At 51.1% G+C, this 18,950-nt stretch overlaps 1 protein-coding gene across 2 annotated transcripts in view; it reads left to right on the forward strand.

Moving 5' to 3' along the window:
* The window catches only part of ECE1 (endothelin converting enzyme 1), a 130,605-nt gene extending 122,546 nt beyond the window's left edge, over positions 1 to 8,059 (forward strand). For both annotated transcript variants that reach the window (XM_083161799.1, XM_083161800.1), the window contains 3 exons: positions 222 to 412; positions 654 to 749; positions 7,562 to 8,059. In XM_083161799.1, the coding sequence (XP_083017925.1) occupies positions 222 to 412; positions 654 to 749; positions 7,562 to 7,738 (464 nt within the window). In that variant the 3' untranslated portion in view covers positions 7,739 to 8,059. The remainder of the gene's footprint in view (positions 1 to 221; positions 413 to 653; positions 750 to 7,561) is intronic.
* Positions 8,060 to 18,950: the final 10,891 nt, after the last annotated feature.

Consider the following 18,950-nt stretch of genomic DNA (forward strand, 5'->3'; position numbering starts at 1 on the left):
CCATAGATCAGGCATGTCCAAACTGTCCCAGCTGTTGTGAGACTACACATCCCAGCATGCTTTGCCATAGTGTTAGCATTCCCTAACAGCTGGAAGTCCATAGTTTGGACATTCCTGCCATAGATGCACTAATTATTGCTGAGGATTGTATGAGAACATGCGCTGCTAGGCCCGGTAGATTCCTCCCATCCGGATTAATGTTCCTGCCTTTATCTGCCTAGGCCGGGAGTATGACAAGGACGGGAACCTCCGCTCCTGGTGGAAGAACTCTTCCATCGAGGCCTTCAAGAAGCAGACGGAATGTATCACGCAGCAGTACAGCAGCTACCAGGTGAACGGTGAGGCCGTGAATGGCAAACACACGTTGGGGGAGAACATTGCCGACAATGGAGGCCTGAAAGCTGCGTACCGGGTGAGTCCACCTACCCGCCATCATTTCTGGGGTGCGTACCATGTGACTACAGTGGCAATCCTTCCCCCTTCATGCCTGGGGTTCAGCTGCCGCAGATGTGGCAGTGTCCGCTATATACATTTCAGGCTGGAAAATGTTGGGATAGTCCCCGGGAATTCTGCCGCCCGGAGATGGGGTGTAAGGTGGTGGGGGTGTTTGGGTGATGGGATCTCTTCTGATATGATGGCTTCCTCTCTTCCAGGCGTACCGGAACTGGGTGAAGGAGAATGGGGAGGAAAAGTTGCTGCCGTCTCTGAATCTCTCCAACGACCAACTGTTCTATGTAGGGTTTGCCCAGGTAATGGAAGCGTTCGATCATCTCTGTACCATGTTAATCCTTTTTATAGTCCCAGCTCTGGAGTATGATGGGTGGTGACCGGCAACTCACGGTTTGGATGGTCTGTTATGTCCCCCTCTGGCGGTCGTGTCTTTCAGTAGTACACAGGTGGCAAAGCACATGCTGCCACCTACTGGCCACTATCGCACCACAAAATGATCAGCCAGGAATTTCCTCTTCAGGGTCCACAGTGCTCCACAGGAGTCACATTGGGGATGTGTCCGGAGCACCAACAGTTAAACTTTAGTCTCGGGATGCTCCGGTCCCCCCTCCACACACCCTGCCCCCTGAACTCAGACACCCAGTTTTGGCGCTGGTGCGGCCGGAGCCGGACACCATCTTACAGGGCTGCTGTAAATAAACTTTTTATTTTATTTAATTTTTAAAAAACTTTTTGAGTGCGGCAGGCGCAGCAGTTATATGCGGCGCTCCTACTTCCCCCGCCGGTGCCTTAACACCAGTGCTTGCACTGGTGCTTCCGGCAGGCGCCAGCGGAGGACTACACTAGCAGGGACACCGCTGGACCGCTCAGACTACAGCCGGGGATGTAGGTAAGGCGGCTTCCCGTTCGCAGGAAGCCGCGCTTTGTAGTCTTGTCCTCGGGCTGTGGAGACCAGCCGAGGAAGCTGAGGTGCAGCACCGGGGTCGCCCGGCGTGCTCCACTAAACCACTGGGTGTTAATAGCTGGCAGGGGGGCTGTAATTAAATGCCCCTATTGTGCACATTTGAATAAAAGGCCAGCATCCCGGGGGTTAAATTCAGCACAGGGGGAGGTAGGTTCCCCCCCAGCCCAGGGCGTGACTCCAGTTAGGTTTACCGCCCTGGGCTGCTTATCTCTGACCCCTCCTCCCACATAAGTCAACCTGAACTAGGAATGGCCATAGTTACCATTGTCATCGATGGCAATAATGCAGCAGTTCTGGGTCCGGTCTCCTGTACTCCTCTCCCTGGAGCACACATCCTACCAGCCTCTGTGGTCTGAGTAGTTGGCAGTGTGTGTCTGTATATTACTGCATTGTATGTGACTGTATTCTGTCTTATATCTGTAACCTCTATACCTACCAGGCCTAACAGTGCTGTAGGGTTATCACCTCGCAGTACATATTGTCTGTGAAGGTTGTCACAGTGCAGTTTGGGATTTTTAGCTCTCTGGGGAGATGTCCAGAAACGCTAAGGCACCTGAAGTCCCTGTGCTTAGCACCTGTAAATCCTGCTCAGCACAGGACCTTCTACAGGATGGCCTATGCCTTAACTGCTATGTGCCCCCTATCCAGTCATTGCCTGTCCCAGTCACTACTATGCAGGAACCGCAGTGGGCGGCTTCCTTTGCGGAAGTACTGGTCCGTATTGCTGACCGCTTAGTGGCTCCACCTCCACAACCTGTTCTGCGAATTCCTTCCCATGTGCATGCACCACCTATGCTCCAGCAGGATACGTCTCAAACCTTGTGTGCAGCTCAATCTGAGGGGCGGGCGTCTGTACCCAGAGTGAAAAAAGAGGGCCCCTATTGTACAACTTTAAGAGTCTGATGCCTCTTCTGCTGAAGAGGAGGCCGACGAGGGTTCACAGGGGGGCTCATTCGTCCCAGCCTTAGTGCAGGCGGTTCGTAACATATAAACATTCATGACATGCCGACAGCTCCTAAGACGCCTTTGTTTAAGCGTAAAGAGTCTGTTACGACTGAATTCCCACCATCTGAGGATTTTACGGAGTTACGCCAAGAAGCATGTAAAACTCCTAGCAGGAGGTTTATAGTTCCTAAAAAACTAGCCTCGGAAGTGCCGCCTTCCGTTGATGCTCATGTCGCCCGCCTAGTCCGTGCGTCCACATTGCCAATTCAGTCTGCTTCTTCTATAAAAGACGCTAAGGACAGGAAGCTAGAAACTAATCTTAAGACCATTTTTTCCCTCTCAGCGGCAGTTACTAGGCCAGCGTTAGGTATAGGTTGGGTTGCCCTGGCTATTGACGCTTGGGCCAAAGCTTTAGAAGATATTCATGCTTCTGGGGAACAGATGTCTTAGGTCATGGACATTAAACATGCTGCGGCCTACCTCAGTGAGGCGGCTGCGGATGTTACACAACTAGCCTCTAAGGCATCTGCTACATCAATTGTAGCACAACAAACACTCTGGTTACGCTCTTTGAAAGAGGATAAAACCAATTCCAAGAAAGCACTAGAAGACTTGCCTTTCGCTGGAGAGCTTCTGTTTGCCACAGAGTTGGATTAAATTTGTGGCCGCCATAGCGGCCTCTAAGTCAGCATTCTTGCCATCTGCTACCATTCCTAAAGTGCACCAGTCCTTTCGGTCCTTCCATATGCAGGGAAAAGCCAAGGGACAGTAGTTTCCAAGGCAACACGTGCCTAATAAGGGTTCCAAGTCCAAACCAAAACAATCCTGGGCAGCTCATTATCCGCCGCAGAAGTCTGCAGATAAAGCTTTAGCCTGACGCTGCGGGCCTCACCTTGGGGGCTCTCAGGGTAGGAGGCCGTCTACTCCTCAGCCTGAAGCTGCGGGCCTCACCTTGGGGGCTCTCTGTGTAGGAGGCCATCTACTCCTCAGCCTGAAGCTGCGGGCCTCACCTTGGGGTAGGAGGCCGTCTACTCCTCAGCATGAAGCTGCGGGCCTTACCTTGGGGGCTCTCGGGGTAGGAGACCGTCTACTCCTCAGCATGAAGCTGCGGGCCTCACCTTGGGGGCTCTCGGGGTAGGAGGCCATCTACTCCTCAGCCTGAAGCTGCGGGCCTCACCTTGGGGGCTCTCGGGGTAGGAGGCCATCTACTCCTCAGCCTGAAGCTGCGGGCCTCACCTTGGGGACTCTCGGGGTAGGAGGCCATCTACTACTCAGCCTGAAGCTGCGGGCCTCACCTTGGGGACTCTCGGGGTAGGAGGCCATCTACTCCTCAGCATGAAGCTGCGGGCCTCACCTTGGGGCTCTCGGGGTAGGAGGCCGTCTACTCCTCAGCATGAAGCTGCGGGCCTCACCTTGGGGGCTCTCGGGGTAGGAGGCCGTCTACTCCTCAGCATGAAGCTGCGGGCCTCACCTTGGGAGCTCTCGGGGTAGGAGGCCGTCTACTCCTCAGCATGAAGCTGCGGGCCTCACCTTGGGAGCTCTCGGGGTAGGAGGCCGTCTACTCCTCAGCATGAAGCTGCGGGCCTCACCTTTGGAGCTCTCGGGGTAGGAGGCCGTCTATGTCAATTTGAAAATGTTTGTTGCCAATCCACCACAGACGCATGGGTGCTAGACCTACTAGGGGCACTCAAAGCTGACTGATTTTGGCTTATTTAGCATTCATTGATGTATAATAGTGTCCCAAAAAAAGATGTTAAAACGTAACTTTTATTCAATATAAATTTAAGAACTGTGAAATATGAGTAAGCTATATGCGAATCCTACGTCAGGACGGCACGGGGGGGACTCGGTACACATGATTCATGTGACCAGCCCGACCCATTAAAGGCTGTCCGTTAATAAAAAGTGTGATCGCATTAAGCTTGAATAAAGTAACTGACGCGGCGCTGCTTCTGCCGGGTGCAATGATAACTGAATTGTGCTGCGTGACACGTCGCTGCTTCTGCCGGGTGAAATGATAACTGAATTGTGCTGCGTGACACGTCGCTGCTTCTGCCGGGTGAAATGATAACTGAATTGTGCTGTGTGACGCGGCGCTGCTTCATTCGGGTGCAGTGATAACTGAATTGTGCTGCATGACGCGGCACTGCTTCTGCCGGGTGCAATGATAACTGAATTGTGCTGCATGACGCTGCGCTGCTTCATTCGGGTGCAGTGATAACTGAATTGTGCTGTGTGACGCGGCGCTGCTTCATTCGGGTGCAATGATAACTGAATTGTGCTGTGTGACGCGGCGCTGCTTCTGCCGGGTGCAGTGATAACTGAATTGTGCTGCGTGACGCGGCGCTGCTTCTGCCGGGTGCAGTGATAACTGAATTGTGCTGTGACACGGTGCTGCTTCTGGCAGAATGCATTAATCGCATAAGAATCATCGCTTCTTAGTGCTGCATAAATGGCATCCACATCACCAATTATAGCGCAAAGTCCCAATTGGACCCTATAATGTATGTGAATGCATGTGTACATGAAGCAATTCCCCTATAGGATAAAGTAACTGACACGTCGCTGCTTCTGCCGGGTGCAATGCTAACTGAATTGTGCTGCGTGACACGGCGCTGCTTCATTCGGGTGCAGTGATAACTGAATTGAGCTGCGTGACGCTGCGCTGCTTCTGCGGGGTGCAATAACTGAATTGTGCTGTGTGACGCGGCGCTGCTTCTGGCAGAATGCATTAATCGCATAAGAATAATCGCTTCTTAGTGCTGCATAAACGGCATCCACATCACCAATTATAGCGCAAAGTCCCAATTGGACCCTATAATGTATGTGAATGCATGTGTACATGAAGCAGTTCCCCTATAGGATAATGGCATGATAAATACCATTTTGATAACCTTTCATCTTGTAAATTCATTTTTATATTCCCCTCACATATGATAAGCATGTAGACAATACAGGACACTGCTGATAAACTAGGCAGGAATTTGTTACATTTAAGTGAGACAGTTGCAGATGATAACTGCAGCATAATAACATAATAACTCTGAGAAGTCTCAGATATACAAGTGCCAGAGTATATTAGTGAGGTGATAAATTAAACACACAATCTTTATACGCAGTGTAATCAGTCATTGGACTACAATAAAACACACATTAAACGGGCAGCTCTATTTTAATTTTATTTTCACTTTAATGCACTTCAATTTTTTTTTGATATTTCGCAGTTATTACATTTATATTGAATAAAAGTTAAGTTTTAACATATTTTCTTGGGGCACTATATTATACATCACCAATGAAATGATTGCTAAATAAGCCAAAATCAATCCGATTTTAGTGCCCTCTAGGAATTATTTTCTTGTTGCATTCTAGCTCCGTCCCCAGAAACGTTGCTCCTTCATCTTCAAACTACTGTCACTTTTCTACAGGTTCACGGTTGGGTGATCAATCTCAAAGAATCGTCTCTGCATCTTGGAGCACTGTTAGATTCCGGGGTACAGACAATGTTTCTACCCCCGGACAAGATTACCAAAGTTCAACATTGAATTTGACTGTTAAGCCGGCCACAAGTGTCGGTGTACTCAACAATGCAGGTTCTAGGGCCCATGGTACAGACATTCTATACACTGCACTATAAAAAGGACTTAATAGAACTGGAAAAAGTCCAAAGAAGAGCAACAAAGCTTATTAGGGGATGGAGAATTTAAGCTACGGTGAGAGATTGAGCAATCTGGGACTATTTACACTAGAGAAGAGACGTTTAAGGGGGGACATGCTCAACATGTACAAATACATAAGGGGCCAATATAAGGAACTGTCACACACCCTATTTTCTGCTAAACCCTATTTTACCTAGGACGCGAGGGCACAAGTTTAGATTAGAAGAAAAATTATTTTGTTCATCTAGTATAAAAAATTTTGTTATTTGTTTCCTAGCACGGCGCCCACGATTTTGATTGTAGTACATCTTATACAATTTCATCGCATGCGATGCGATTTTTTTAATTGTACAAGCACCCCGATGTGTGCTTTCAATGATAATGCACCCCCCCACTATCAACGCCAACCCGAAGCGTGGTGAGCGGCGGCGGTACGCGTCCTCCAACCTTTTCATACCCCCACTCTCCACGGTCTGTGTGGAGTTGATTTTAGATAGTGTGGTGAGCGCAGCGAGCCACCGAGCTCGAAGTGTGGTGAGTGCAGTGAGCCCCACGAGGGGACACTGATTACTTTACATGTATTCCGCGACGCTCGACACACTTCGGACTCGTATTCCGCGTCCCCTCGCGGGGCCATTTGCTGGCATGCAATGCTATGTGATATTTCATTGTACAAGCACTCCTGTTTATTTAACATGAATATCGCATCGCACACCACTAAGTATGGTATGTGATGGGTGCTGTGCTAGGAAACAAGTACCAACATTTTTTTACGGTCAGAACAGTCAAACTTTGGAACTCTCCCTGGAGAAGTGGTGTCGGAAGACACAACAAATACGTTTAAAATCAGGTTGGATAAACATTTAATGGTTAAAAACATCCACGGGTGCGAATAAGTAACTTAAAATATCAGAACATACTGTACAACAAGGGATTAGCTACTATAAACATAGGTTGGACTAGATGGACGCAAGTCTTTATTCAGCCTCACCTACTATATGGAACTATGTAACTGACTTGTAGTTTCAGTCCGTCCCTGCATTACCCAGTCAGGCTGGTTACACCGAGTCTCCGCCTGCCTTTCACATGTAGCTTGAATGCTGCGGCCACAAAGATGCGAGTCTCTGATAGATTAGAGCGTTCTTCTTGGCCATAGGGTAGTAGTGTCCTGTTTCCAGGGGTAGAATATGTTCAGTAGGAATTGGGGTTACCCTGCCACAGGCGTGCTTGCAGCATTGTTACACCTGATGTGATTGGCTGCAATACTACTACATGTGCAGCAGCCAGAAGTTCATAACACAATGTTGTGGACAAGATGGGACAATGTGGTAATTCTCCATTGGGAGAGGCAGCCGTATTCGGTCCTCTCTCTCCACTAGGGACCAATCGGGGGGGGTCTCCTGTTCAGGGGGGTCATGTGACCTCGCGGTCCTTCTCCATGGGGAGCAGTAGCAGTGTTCTGTCCTCTCTCCCTGCGCTGGGGGGGTCTCCTGTCTGGGGTGTCCTGTCCCAGTGTGTAAGCTGCATCCCTTGTGTCTTGCAGGTCTGGTGCTCCGTACGGACCTCTGAGAGCTCACACGAAGGCCTCATCACTGACCCGCACAGCCCGTCCCGGTACCGGGTCATTGGCTCCGTATCCAACTCCAGAGACTTCTCCAAGCATTTCCAGTGTCCGGAGGGCTCGCCCATGAACCCAACAAAGAAATGTGAAGTGTGGTGATGGGGAGAGTTGGGGATATGGTGAAACCACTGACGGGGGTGGGGGGGTATTTGGGGGTACTGCCCCCCACAGCACATGTTCGGCAGGGGTGGACCTGAGTGCACTAATCTGTAGACTTACTGCATTTTGTATTCTATGTCTATAGGGTTCTCTACTAGTAGTAATCCTGTTCTTAGCACTGAGCGGCCTACATAGCCCTATAGCTACAAAGCCTGCGCTCACCACGGATGCCATAAGCACATCCAATCACTTCTTGTCCTGATTGCTCTGTATTATGTACATATTCTATACATGTGTATATAAATGTGACTTTTGTATATACGTCTGACCCGTGTCCGTCTCTTCCTCCGCTGCGCAGGATGTGAGCTGGGTGCGTGGAGATGGCTGGATGACCTTATGACCTCGCTAGTACCAGCCGCATCAGGGCAAGGGTTGTGGCATCTCCCGCTCCCCGTCTGATAGATCATACGTGGTGCATGACTGAGCCGGGACCCATCCGTACGCCTTGTGAATGGGGGGGGGGGGCTGTCTGGGCTTACATTCTTACTGCCCACTATGCGTGTAGTACGGTCAGCTAGGCCCACGACTGACTGGTCCCACAGGCCGCGGCTGGTCCTATTGTAGCTCACAGATCCCACATCTGTTGTGCATCAGACTCTGGAATAAGGAGATGGCTCAGGAATGTGTATGGGGGGGGGGTTGTTATTGGACACACATGTGATAGGAGGAACCGCTTCATCCGCCTGAATCCACATACTTTATATTTCCAGGAGCGCACGGCACATATGGGCCTGATTCGGGCTTTGTGTACGCAGAATTGCGCAACCAGAACTCGGCCTTTGCTCTATTATATTGCATTGTAGCTGGGCGGTAACGCTGAAATAACCTATCCAACGTGGCTGTACACGGCAAGGCTTCCTTGGGGAGTGGGGCCAAGTGGCAGCAGTCTCCTAGGAATTAATTGGGTCTGTATATTACGGCACCGGGATGCTGATCAACGCGTCTATCTAAGCTGTAAGGTGGCTGATGTATGATCTGGTCAGTGTCTCATTGCCATAGGGGATTGTAGAGGACACTGCGTGACCCTGAGGTCTGTCATGGGCCAGGATACATTACACCAACCTTGTGACCTCTGGGTCCCACTCGCTCCAGAGGTCTAAGCTGCTGGCGCAGTAATGGCCTTTGCTGAGCGCAGTGTAATCTCACACATTGCCGGTCACCTGCAATCCCCATCCCGGCCCACACTCCTTATGTCAGGTGTAATTGTTCTCATTTCCTATCAGTGTCATAGACCAAAAAGCACATTTCCTGTGGCCGGGGCTGTGGCACAGATTGCAAGCTCTGCTGGTGCAGGGACTGGTTATTATACATAAAGTGCTGTGGTATGTATCTGCTAATATTACCCCACTCACACAACACTTATTACCAGCGGTGATGCTATTACCACACTGGTGCCTGACCTGCAGACGGCTCATCTCCCGAGGGTGCAGCTGGTGGCGCAGATCTCCGGGTGTTGCTGTTACAGCATGTGACCAGATGCCCTTGCTCCACCCATAATCAGACTTGTTGCTGATAGGGTAGCTATGTGGCCCTCCATCAGCTGTTGTGGAACTACACCTCCCAACATGCCCTGCTTGTCTTACTGTTACCACGCGTAGTGCCACAACAGCTGTTGGAGGGCCACATGTTGAGCATAGCTAGTATAGAGGGTGGTACTGGAGGGTGGCTTACTCCACAAGTTCTGTCTCGCTGCCTGTTACTGGCTCTCCTCTCACTGCAGGTAACTGGCATTGCTAGGTGCATGCTTCTGGGTACAGGTGCACACACTGTGGCTACACCTCCTGGGTAACTGGTACCTCACCATGGACCAGGATGCACGGTGTAGCTGGCAAACAGTTTCCACTTGGAGACGCTGATGGGTATTGACAACGGAGTAGTGTATCTGTGTACACTATAGGTCAGGGCTGGGCAACACCGGCCCTCCAGATGTTGATTAAAATACACATCCCAGCATGCCTTGCATCAGTTTCAGCATGGCCACATAGCAAAACTAATGCAAAGCATCCTGGGATGTGTAGTTCATTAACATCTGGAGGGCCGGTGTTGCCCAGCCCTGCTATAGGGGATGCAGTTTAAATCCCGGCGTTCAGAATCCCGACGCCGGAATCCCGACCGCCGAAATCCCGACAGTTTCTCCCTCCGTGGGTATCCACGACACCCCTGGAGGGAGAATAAATTAGTGTGCCGAGCGTAGCGAGGCACCAGGCCCGCTGCGTGGCGAGCGCAGCGAGCCCGCAAGGGGGGGCCATCCACGCCCCGCCCCCCCCTTGTCGGGATTTTGAACGCCGGGATCCCGACCGCCGGGATTTCATACTGAATCGCACTATAGCAGTGTAATCACTGAGGATACAGGTACTACAGCACCGCACAGCCCTCTGTCCCAAGCACTGTGTCCTCTTACTATACAGAGGGCTGTGTGGTGCTGTAGTACCTGTATCCTCACGGATTACACCGCTATAGTGTACACAGAATGTCCCAAGCACTGTGCCCACTTACTATACAATCTGTGTACACTCTATAGCGGTGTAATCAGTAAAGATACAGGTATTACAGCACCACACAGTCCTCTGTATAGTAAGAGGGCACAGTGCCTGGGACATTCTGTGTACACTATAGCGGTGTAATCACTGAGGATACAGGTACTACAGCACCGCACAGTCCTCTGTATAGTAAGAGGGCACAGTGCTTGGGACATTCTGTGTACACTATAGCGGTGTAATCACTGAGGATACAGGTACTACAGCACCGCACAGTCCTCTGTATAGTAAGAGGGCACAGTGCTTGGGACATTCTGTGTACACTATAGCAGTGTAATCCGTGAGGATACAGGTATTACAGCACCACACAGTCCTCTGTATAGTAAGAGGGCACAGTGCTTGGGACATTCTGTGTACACTATAGCGGTGTAATCACTGAGGATACAGGTACTACAGCACCGCACAGCCCTCTGTATAGTAAGTGGGCACAGTGCTTGGGACATTCTGTGTACACTATAGCAGTGTAATCCGTGAGGATACAGATATTACAGCACCACACAGTCCTCTGTATAGTAAGAGGGCACAGTGCTTGGGACATTCTGTGTACACTATAGCAGTGTAATCAGTGAGGATACAGGTACTACAGCACCACACAGTCCTCTGTATAGTAAGAGGGCACAGTGCTTGGGACATTCTGTGTACACTATAGCAGTGTAATCCGTGAGGATACAGGTATTACAGCACCACACAGTCCTCTGTATAGTAAGAGGGCACAGTGCTTGGGACATTCTGTGTACACTATAGCGGTGTAATCACTGAGGATACAGGTACTACAGCACCGCACAGCCCTCTGTATAGTAAGAGGGCACAGTGCTTGGGACATTCTGTGTACACTATATAGCAGTGTAATCAGTGAGGATACAGGTATTACAGCACCGCACAGCCCTCTGTATAGTAAGAGGGCACAGTGCTTGGGACATTCTGTGTACACTATATAGCAGTGTAATCAGTGAGGATACAGGTACTACAGCACCGCACAGCCCTCTGTATAGTAAGAGGGCACAGTGCTTGGGACATTCTGTGTACACTATATAGCAGTGTAATCAGTGAGGATACAGGTACTACAGCACCGCACAGCCCTCTGTATAGTAAGAGGGCACAGTGCTTGGGACATTCTGTGTACACTATAGCAGTGTAATCCTTGAGGATACAGATATTACAGCACCGCACAGCCCTCTGTATAGTAAGTGGGCACAGTGCTTGGGACATTCTGTGTACACTATAGCGGTGTAATCACTGAGGATACAGATATTACAGCACCGCACAGCCCTCTGTATAGTAAGTGGGCACAGTGCTTGGGACATTCTGTGTACACTATAGCAGTGTAATCACTGAGGATACAGGTACTACAGCACCGCACATCCCTCTGTATAGTAAGAGGGCACAGTGCTTGGGACAATCTGTGTACACTATAGAGCGGATGGTGTAATGGTTGGCATTGCTGCATCACAGTGCGGAGGTCATGGGTTCGATTCCCAACATGACCCAGACTGTGCAGAGTTTATCTACCTGTCAGATACAAGCTGGCTGTCAGATGCAGACTGCGTTGTCTGTACCATATAGACTGCCAGTATATCCACTGCACCTGTATATATAACTGCACTGTGTGTCTATATCACTGCTTTGTATGTCTATTACAAGCTGGCTCAGATGCATACTGCATTGTCTGTACCGAATAGACTGCCGGTCTATATCACTGCAGCTGTCTATTGTATGTATATCACTGCATTGTATGTATATCACAGGCTGGCTGTGCACTGTGTAACACTATCACTGCCTGTCAGAAAGGCTGCCTGCCAATGATTGCTATATGTGCCTAGTACTAGCTTACTGCGTACTGTGGGGGCAGCACGGATGGTGTGATGTTTGGCGTTGCTTCTTCACAGCGCTAAGGTCATTTCCCAAACAATATGACTCTAGCTATGCAGAGTTTGTGTGTTCCCCCCCCCGAGTTTGAATGGGTTTACTCCGGGTACTCCGGTTTCCTCCCATAATCCAAAATATGAAACAGAAGTATGAAACTGTGTTATCCGTACATATGGGCTAAATGTCTACGCCACCGCATGGTGTACATAGTACCAGCTTACTGTGTATAGCTTGAACACTATCTCTGCTGGTCAGGAGAATACTGTGTAGTGGTACCATATAGGCTACCCGCCTATTCTATGGCATTGTATGCCTTCTATACTTGTAGTACATTGTCTGACCTGTGCCTTTAGCTGCCGGTTCACAGTGCTATAATACTGCAACGTCTTCCAGGGGCACCAGTCCCAGTGACGGGCTCTGGCGCTGATGTCTTGTACATCCTGTAATGCTGGCCTATGCCCGCATTAGACTAGCACAGGACGGCTTATGCGCAGGCTGCTACAATGCCTGGGCGATGCCCACAGGTACAGCCTCCTCTCAGGAGACTGCTTGGGGTTGCCGGTGCAGCTAGTAGACAAGTTCTTATCTGCACCGCCCCTGCAGCCTTGAATTGGCATCATCCCTTGGCTGAGTGCTTATCTGCCTCCGGACAGGGTCCCCAGAAATGCCGTCCCCAACCTTGGCGGGTGTAGCTCCCCGCACAGTGGAAGCGCTCTGTACCTGCAGGTAGACGCAAATACCCCCATCATCCAGACTCCTCCGGCAGCAGACACAGAGAGGAGGACACCTAGGATTAGCATTGTCTAGAGGGGACCGTCGACGACGGTATGGAAGATGGGGAGCCTGTGATAAGGTGAATCCCCCCACCTCGTTTTGAGGTGCCGACCTTGGTCTCAGCTGTCAAATAGGTTCTTATCTTAAACGACCCCACTGAGCCGCCTACACCTTTGGGAGTCTCCCTAGGTGTATTCTGGGTTTATTCCGTAAATCAGTGAACTTGACTAAGGTCATTAGTTTGGAGATTCCTAACTGGAAGTTTAGCTTGCCATCGGCGGTTTCCCTTCCTTTTACCCCCTTCCACAGGAGGACATAGTCCCCTGGGAGACTGTCCCTAAAGTGGATGCACTCCTGCCCCAGGCATCTGTTTGGGTGGCTAAGGCCTTAGTTGCGTGAGCAACTTCTCTCACAGCGGACGCTGCATAAGGGGGGCCAGAGAAAACCCTGCTACCTCTATTGAGCATCACGTGACACTTTACCTGGGGGTGGCGGCTCTGGAAATTAAACCACTCACCTCCAGAGGGTCACCTTCAGCCATAGCTGCACACACAGACCGGTGTCTGTGCTCTTGGAAGGCCCAAACTCAAAGTCCCTTTAAGGGTTCCTTCTTATTTGGGCCAGAGCCAGATATGAGGGCCGGTTTAGATACTATTTTATTTATTTTATTTATTAACAGTTTCTTATATAGCGCACACATATTCCGCAGCGCTTTACAGAGAATATTTCATCATTCACATCAGTCCCTGCCCCAGTGGAGCTTACAATCTATATTCCCTACCACATGTATACATACACGCAGACATTCTAGGGTTAATTTGTTTGGAGCCAATTAACCTACCAGTATATTTTTGGATTGTGGGAGGAAACCGGAGTACCCGGAGGAAACCCACGCAAGTACGGGGAGAATATACAAACTCCACACAGTTAGAGCCATGGTGGGAATGGAACCCATGACCTCAGCGCTGTGAGGCAGTAATGCTAACTACTATTCGGCAGTGGATATACCTTCTGGGGGATTGCACAGTCCAGGATCAGACATCTCTTCTCCCCCTGGTGGGTGTCTGTGCATGCCTGCAGGGGGGCCCTGGGGTTGGTGGTATCGTCCTTCGCATTGGCCGAATAGGCTCAGTTCCATTCCCGCCCTGTACAGGGGAAGATACTCTCCAGGGGGTTAGGACCCTATCTCAATATCTGGGCCCAGAAGTTCGCCTGGTCTCCAGCAGGCCCCCCCCCCCCTTTTCCTGGTGGCGTCGGGACGGAACCTCACTAGTAGACACTCCTAGTCACGTATGCTAGCCCTCCGTGTTTGGAGGGTGGTAACTTCCCAGAGGTCGTTCCATGGTATCTGGACCACTCTGGTGGCCCAGCTCTTCATCATCGTCCTCAAACTGAAGACAATCTTCCGGGCAGTCTGCCTGGCGGAACCCTGACTTAGGGGTTGCCCGGTGCAGGTCCAGTCGGACATTGCTACAAGGGTGGCTTATGTTAACCACCAGGGTGGCACTCGTTGTCAGCCTACTATGGCGGAAGCATCCTGCATCTTTCAGAGATGATCCCTGCTCTTTCAGCAATCTTTATCCCGGTAGTACTGAATTGGGTGGCGGTCTTCCTTTGCCGTCAGACCCTGGATGCCGACGACTTGACCCTCCATCGGGAGGTGTTTCAGATGATGGAACAATGGTGGGGCCCAACCGAGGTGGCCTTGATGGCCTCTCGCCATACCCTCAAACCACCACTGTGCGGGTTTAGAGGGGGGCTTGCCTGGTAGATGCCCTGGCGCTCCGTGGCCGTCCACACTGATGGTGCCTTTCCGCCGCTTTTCCTCCATTTGCGAATGTCTCGCAAGCTGAAGCCGGAGGGCTGCACGATGAGTCTGGTTGCTCCACCTTGGCCCAGACAAATCGGGTGTTCGGATCTGCAGTCCCTGTCAGTAGCCCCTCCTATTCGCTTACCCCTGGGCACAGGCCTGCTCTCTCAGGGTCCGCCTCTCTCTCTCGACTTTGAGGCACCTGGCTTTGACGGGATGGCCGTTGAGACCTCCCGGGTAAAAGGCCCAGTGGGTTTCACTCAAGAGTGACCTTCACCATGCACAGGGCGAGGAAACCTTTCTAGACGGGGGTGTACCATCGCATATGGAGGGCTTACTTTTCCTGGTGCGAATGCTACGATTCAGATTCCGGGACTTACTGCCTGGCTAGGGTTCTGCCCTTCTTGCAGAAGGGTCTGGAGGCTGGGTTGCATTTCTCATCTTTAAAGGTTCAGATTTCGGCCTTGTATATCTTGTTCCGTCGATGAGTGGCCCTGTCGACGGATGTCTGCACATTCCTGCAGGGTGTCTTCCATATCCAGCCTCCCTTTGTTACCCCAGTTGCCCCAGGGGATCTCTCTAATCCTGTCGGCTTCAGGGCCCACCTTTTGTGCCCTTGCGGTCGGTGGACCTGTGTTGACTCGCCTGGAAGATCATTTTCTTGTGGCGATAGATTTGGCCAGGGGAGTCTGACATGTCAGCTCTGTCCCGTAAGTCCTTTATTCTTGGTCTTTCGTTCTAACCTGGCGGTTCTTCCTACCGTTACTTCTCACCTACATTAGGTGGTGTCCAGCTTTCAGGTGAACCAGGACATTATTGTTCCGGCATTTGGACAGTATGTTGTTACTATGGCTTGGTCCTCCTTGGACATTGTCTGGACGGGGCACATCTATGTGCGCCATTCTAGGCCGTTGCACTAGTCAGACTCTCTCCCTCTCTCTTTGTACTATAGGGGTCGGATGAGAGGGTGGCCTGCCTCTATGCAAACTACTGCCCGCTGGATTCACTCTGGCAGGCATATTTGGACACCTCCCTCCCGGTTCCGGCAGGGATTCGGGCACATTCCGTTAGGTCTGTGGGGGTGGCCTGGGCTGTTAGGGGCAGTGCTACAATTGAGCAAATTTGCAGGACGGCGACTTGGTCGTCTGCCAATACTGTTGTGGTTTTGTGTTTTTGACATGTTTGCCTCCCAGGACTCGGCCTTCGGCCAGAGTGTGTTGGCTGCGGCACAGGCGCGTCCCCACCCATAGGTGGCTGCCTTAGGACGTCCTGTAAAGCTGTGGCCCCTGATGTCTACCGAAGGAGAAAATGAGATTTATGTCTTACCTGGTAAATCTTTCTTCAAGGACATCAGGGGCCACAGGGATCCCTCCCTGCCACGCCTGCTTTACTTCCGTTACAGTTAAGTTATGATTGTTATGTTGTTCCTCGGTTGAGGGTACTAACGTGTTCAGAATGTGTTTCTGTGCGGTGCTTCTCTTCCTTCTATCTTGTCTCCTGCCTTGGCTTGTTAAAAAACTGAGCTTCCTGGCCTGGAGGCGGGGTAGAGGAGGGGAGGAGCCCGGCTGCCTGGGAGGCAGTTCAAGTTTAACCTAGGGTGCTGGTGCTTTCTCCCACTACCCACTGTAACGCTGTGGCCCCTGATGTCCTCGAAGAAAGAGATTTACCAGGTAAGACATAAATCTCATTTTTACACTGACTGGAAAAAGGGCAGCAGCGCAGGGGTAAAACAGACCCCCATCACCCGGGCAGCTGCACACCACTCATGGCTGGCACTGCGGGACAGCGCCCGGGCACCGTGACGCAGGTAACATCGTGCTCCCCGCTGGGAGCACACGTGTTGGATAGCCAGCCCGGCGAGGGGGATTGCCGGGCTGCACTAGCAGGCGGCCGAACAGGTCCACCTTCTGTCCTGCTGGACCCACCAGGTTGACTGCAGGGTGTAGGCAGCGGGGCCGTCCGGTGCGTACCAGATCACCATCATTTTACCGGCGCCGCATGAGTTCTCTATTCCCTGCCGTGCATTAGATGCAGCCTCCCTTACCTCCCTAGTGTCTGCCTCGGCTGTGGTAGCGTGGCGGTCCCTGTGGCTTAGCTTCTGGAAGGTAGGTTCTGATTCCAAGCAGACTAGAGGCTCTCCTCTTTATGGGTTCCCTCTTGTTTGGACAAAATCGTGGCCACTGTGGATGCTTCCAAAGCAGCCCCAGCCCGCGAAGTCTTCCAAAGCCAAGGGCAAACATCCCTGGGCCATCAGACACCCTGACTCAAAGCACCCAGGGTGTTTACGAAGGTCATGTCGGTAATGGGAGACAGTCGCCCAAGGTTTTCTAGGCACACTTGACCAAGGCGGTGGAGGTCCTAAAATGTCATGGCTGGATCATAAATTGGCCCGAGTCTTACATGCTTCCCGCACAATCCATGGTTCATGATGGACACAGTCCATCAGCGGATCTACTTGCCGGAGGTAAGCCGCAGGGCCCTGCAGTCCCATGTTCGGTGTCCACTCTCCCTCAGGTATGTCTCAATCCATGCCTACATGCGGGTCCTGGGCTCCATGGTGTCTGCCTTCGACATGGCGGAGTATGCACAGTTCCACTCTCACCCTCTCCAATGTTAGATTCTCAACTAATGGTCTGGGTTGTACTCCAAACCCCCGAACACACCGGATTGTCTTGTCACCGGCAGTACAAATCTCCCTGTCCTAGTGGCTTCTAGATCAGAACCTCACGGAGGGGAGACCACTTTGGATCCATTTTGGACGTCAGTCCCCGTGGTTGGTGGCGGTCACTTGTCAAGGGGCTGTGGACTTCACAGAAATCCCTGCTATCCATAAATGTCCTTGAATGGAGGGCAATCCTGCTGGCTCTCCACCAGGCAGAGCTGTGGCATCGTGATCACCCTGTGCAGGTCCAGTCAGACGATGCAACAACGGTGGCTTATATCAACCACCAGGGTGGCAGTCTGAGTCTGGTGGCCATGGCTGAGGCCTCCCGCATCTTCCAATGGGCCGAGTTGAAGATCCCGGCATTGTCTGCAATCTTTATTCCGTGGGTCCTCAATTGGGAAGTGGACTTTCTGAGCCATCTGGATGCCGACGAATGGACCCTCCGCCCAGAGGCGTTCCAGATGTTGGTAGACCGTTGGGGCAGACCAGAGGTGGATTTAATGGCCTCATGCCACAATCACCAGGTCACTCTGTACGGGTCCAGGTCTCAAGACCCAGGGGCTTGCATGGTAGATGCTCTGGCAGCCCTGTGGCCATTCGCTCTAATGTAATGTCCTGGTGGCCTCACATTGGCCCAGGAGGAGCTCTTTCAGTGGCCTCTCCGATCAGTCTACCTCTTGGCCGGACCTGCTCACACAAGGTCCATGTCTACGTCCCAATCTGCAGCAGTCGTCTTTGACGGCGTCGCTGTTCAGACCTCCTTTTTGAGAGCCAAGGGCTTTAATTCAAGGGTCATTTCAACTATACTCAGGATCTGTAAGACTCCTTCGGCTGGTGCTTATCGCATCTGCCAGGCTTACTTTTCCTGGTGCCGCTCTCATCTGTTTAATTATTTAATTTATAGTTTCTTATATAGCGCAGCAGATTCCGTTGCGCTTTACAATAGTAGACAGTTATAAAACAAACTGGGTAACAGACAGACTTGGGGGTAGGAGGGCCCTGCTGCAAGCTTACAATTTATAGGGATATAGGAGGAAAACACAAGGACAGGCATCAGTAATAGCATAGCAGTCCCACCAAGTTACAAGTCCAGAAGGGAAGCTATATAATACATAAGTGCCTCAGAGGGTTATGCATGTAGAACTTAAATATGATAGGCTTGCCTGAAGAGGTGCGTTTTCAGGGAACACTTGAAAGTTTGGAGGCTAGCGGAGAGTCTTATTGTGCGTGGAAGGGCATTCCATAGGATGGGAGCAGCTCGTTGAAAGTCCTGTAATAGTGAATGGGAGCTAGTGATCCGTTCAGAAGAGAGACGCAAATCTTGTGCAGAGCGGAGTGGTCGAGATGGGAGATGTTTTGTGATAAGTAGAGAGATATATGCTGGTGCAGTATGTTTAATCCAAAGACTTACCATTTGTCTAGGATTCTGTCCTTTCTGCAAAAGGGTTTGGAGGCTAGCCTCTTCCGGTCATCATTAAAGGTGCAGGTCTGGGCCTTATC

The sequence above is a fragment of the Crinia signifera genome, chromosome 19 (genome assembly GCF_055691185.1).
Source record: "Crinia signifera chromosome 19, ASM5569118v1, whole genome shotgun sequence".
In the NCBI taxonomy this organism is placed as follows: Eukaryota; Metazoa; Chordata; class Amphibia; order Anura; family Myobatrachidae; genus Crinia; species Crinia signifera.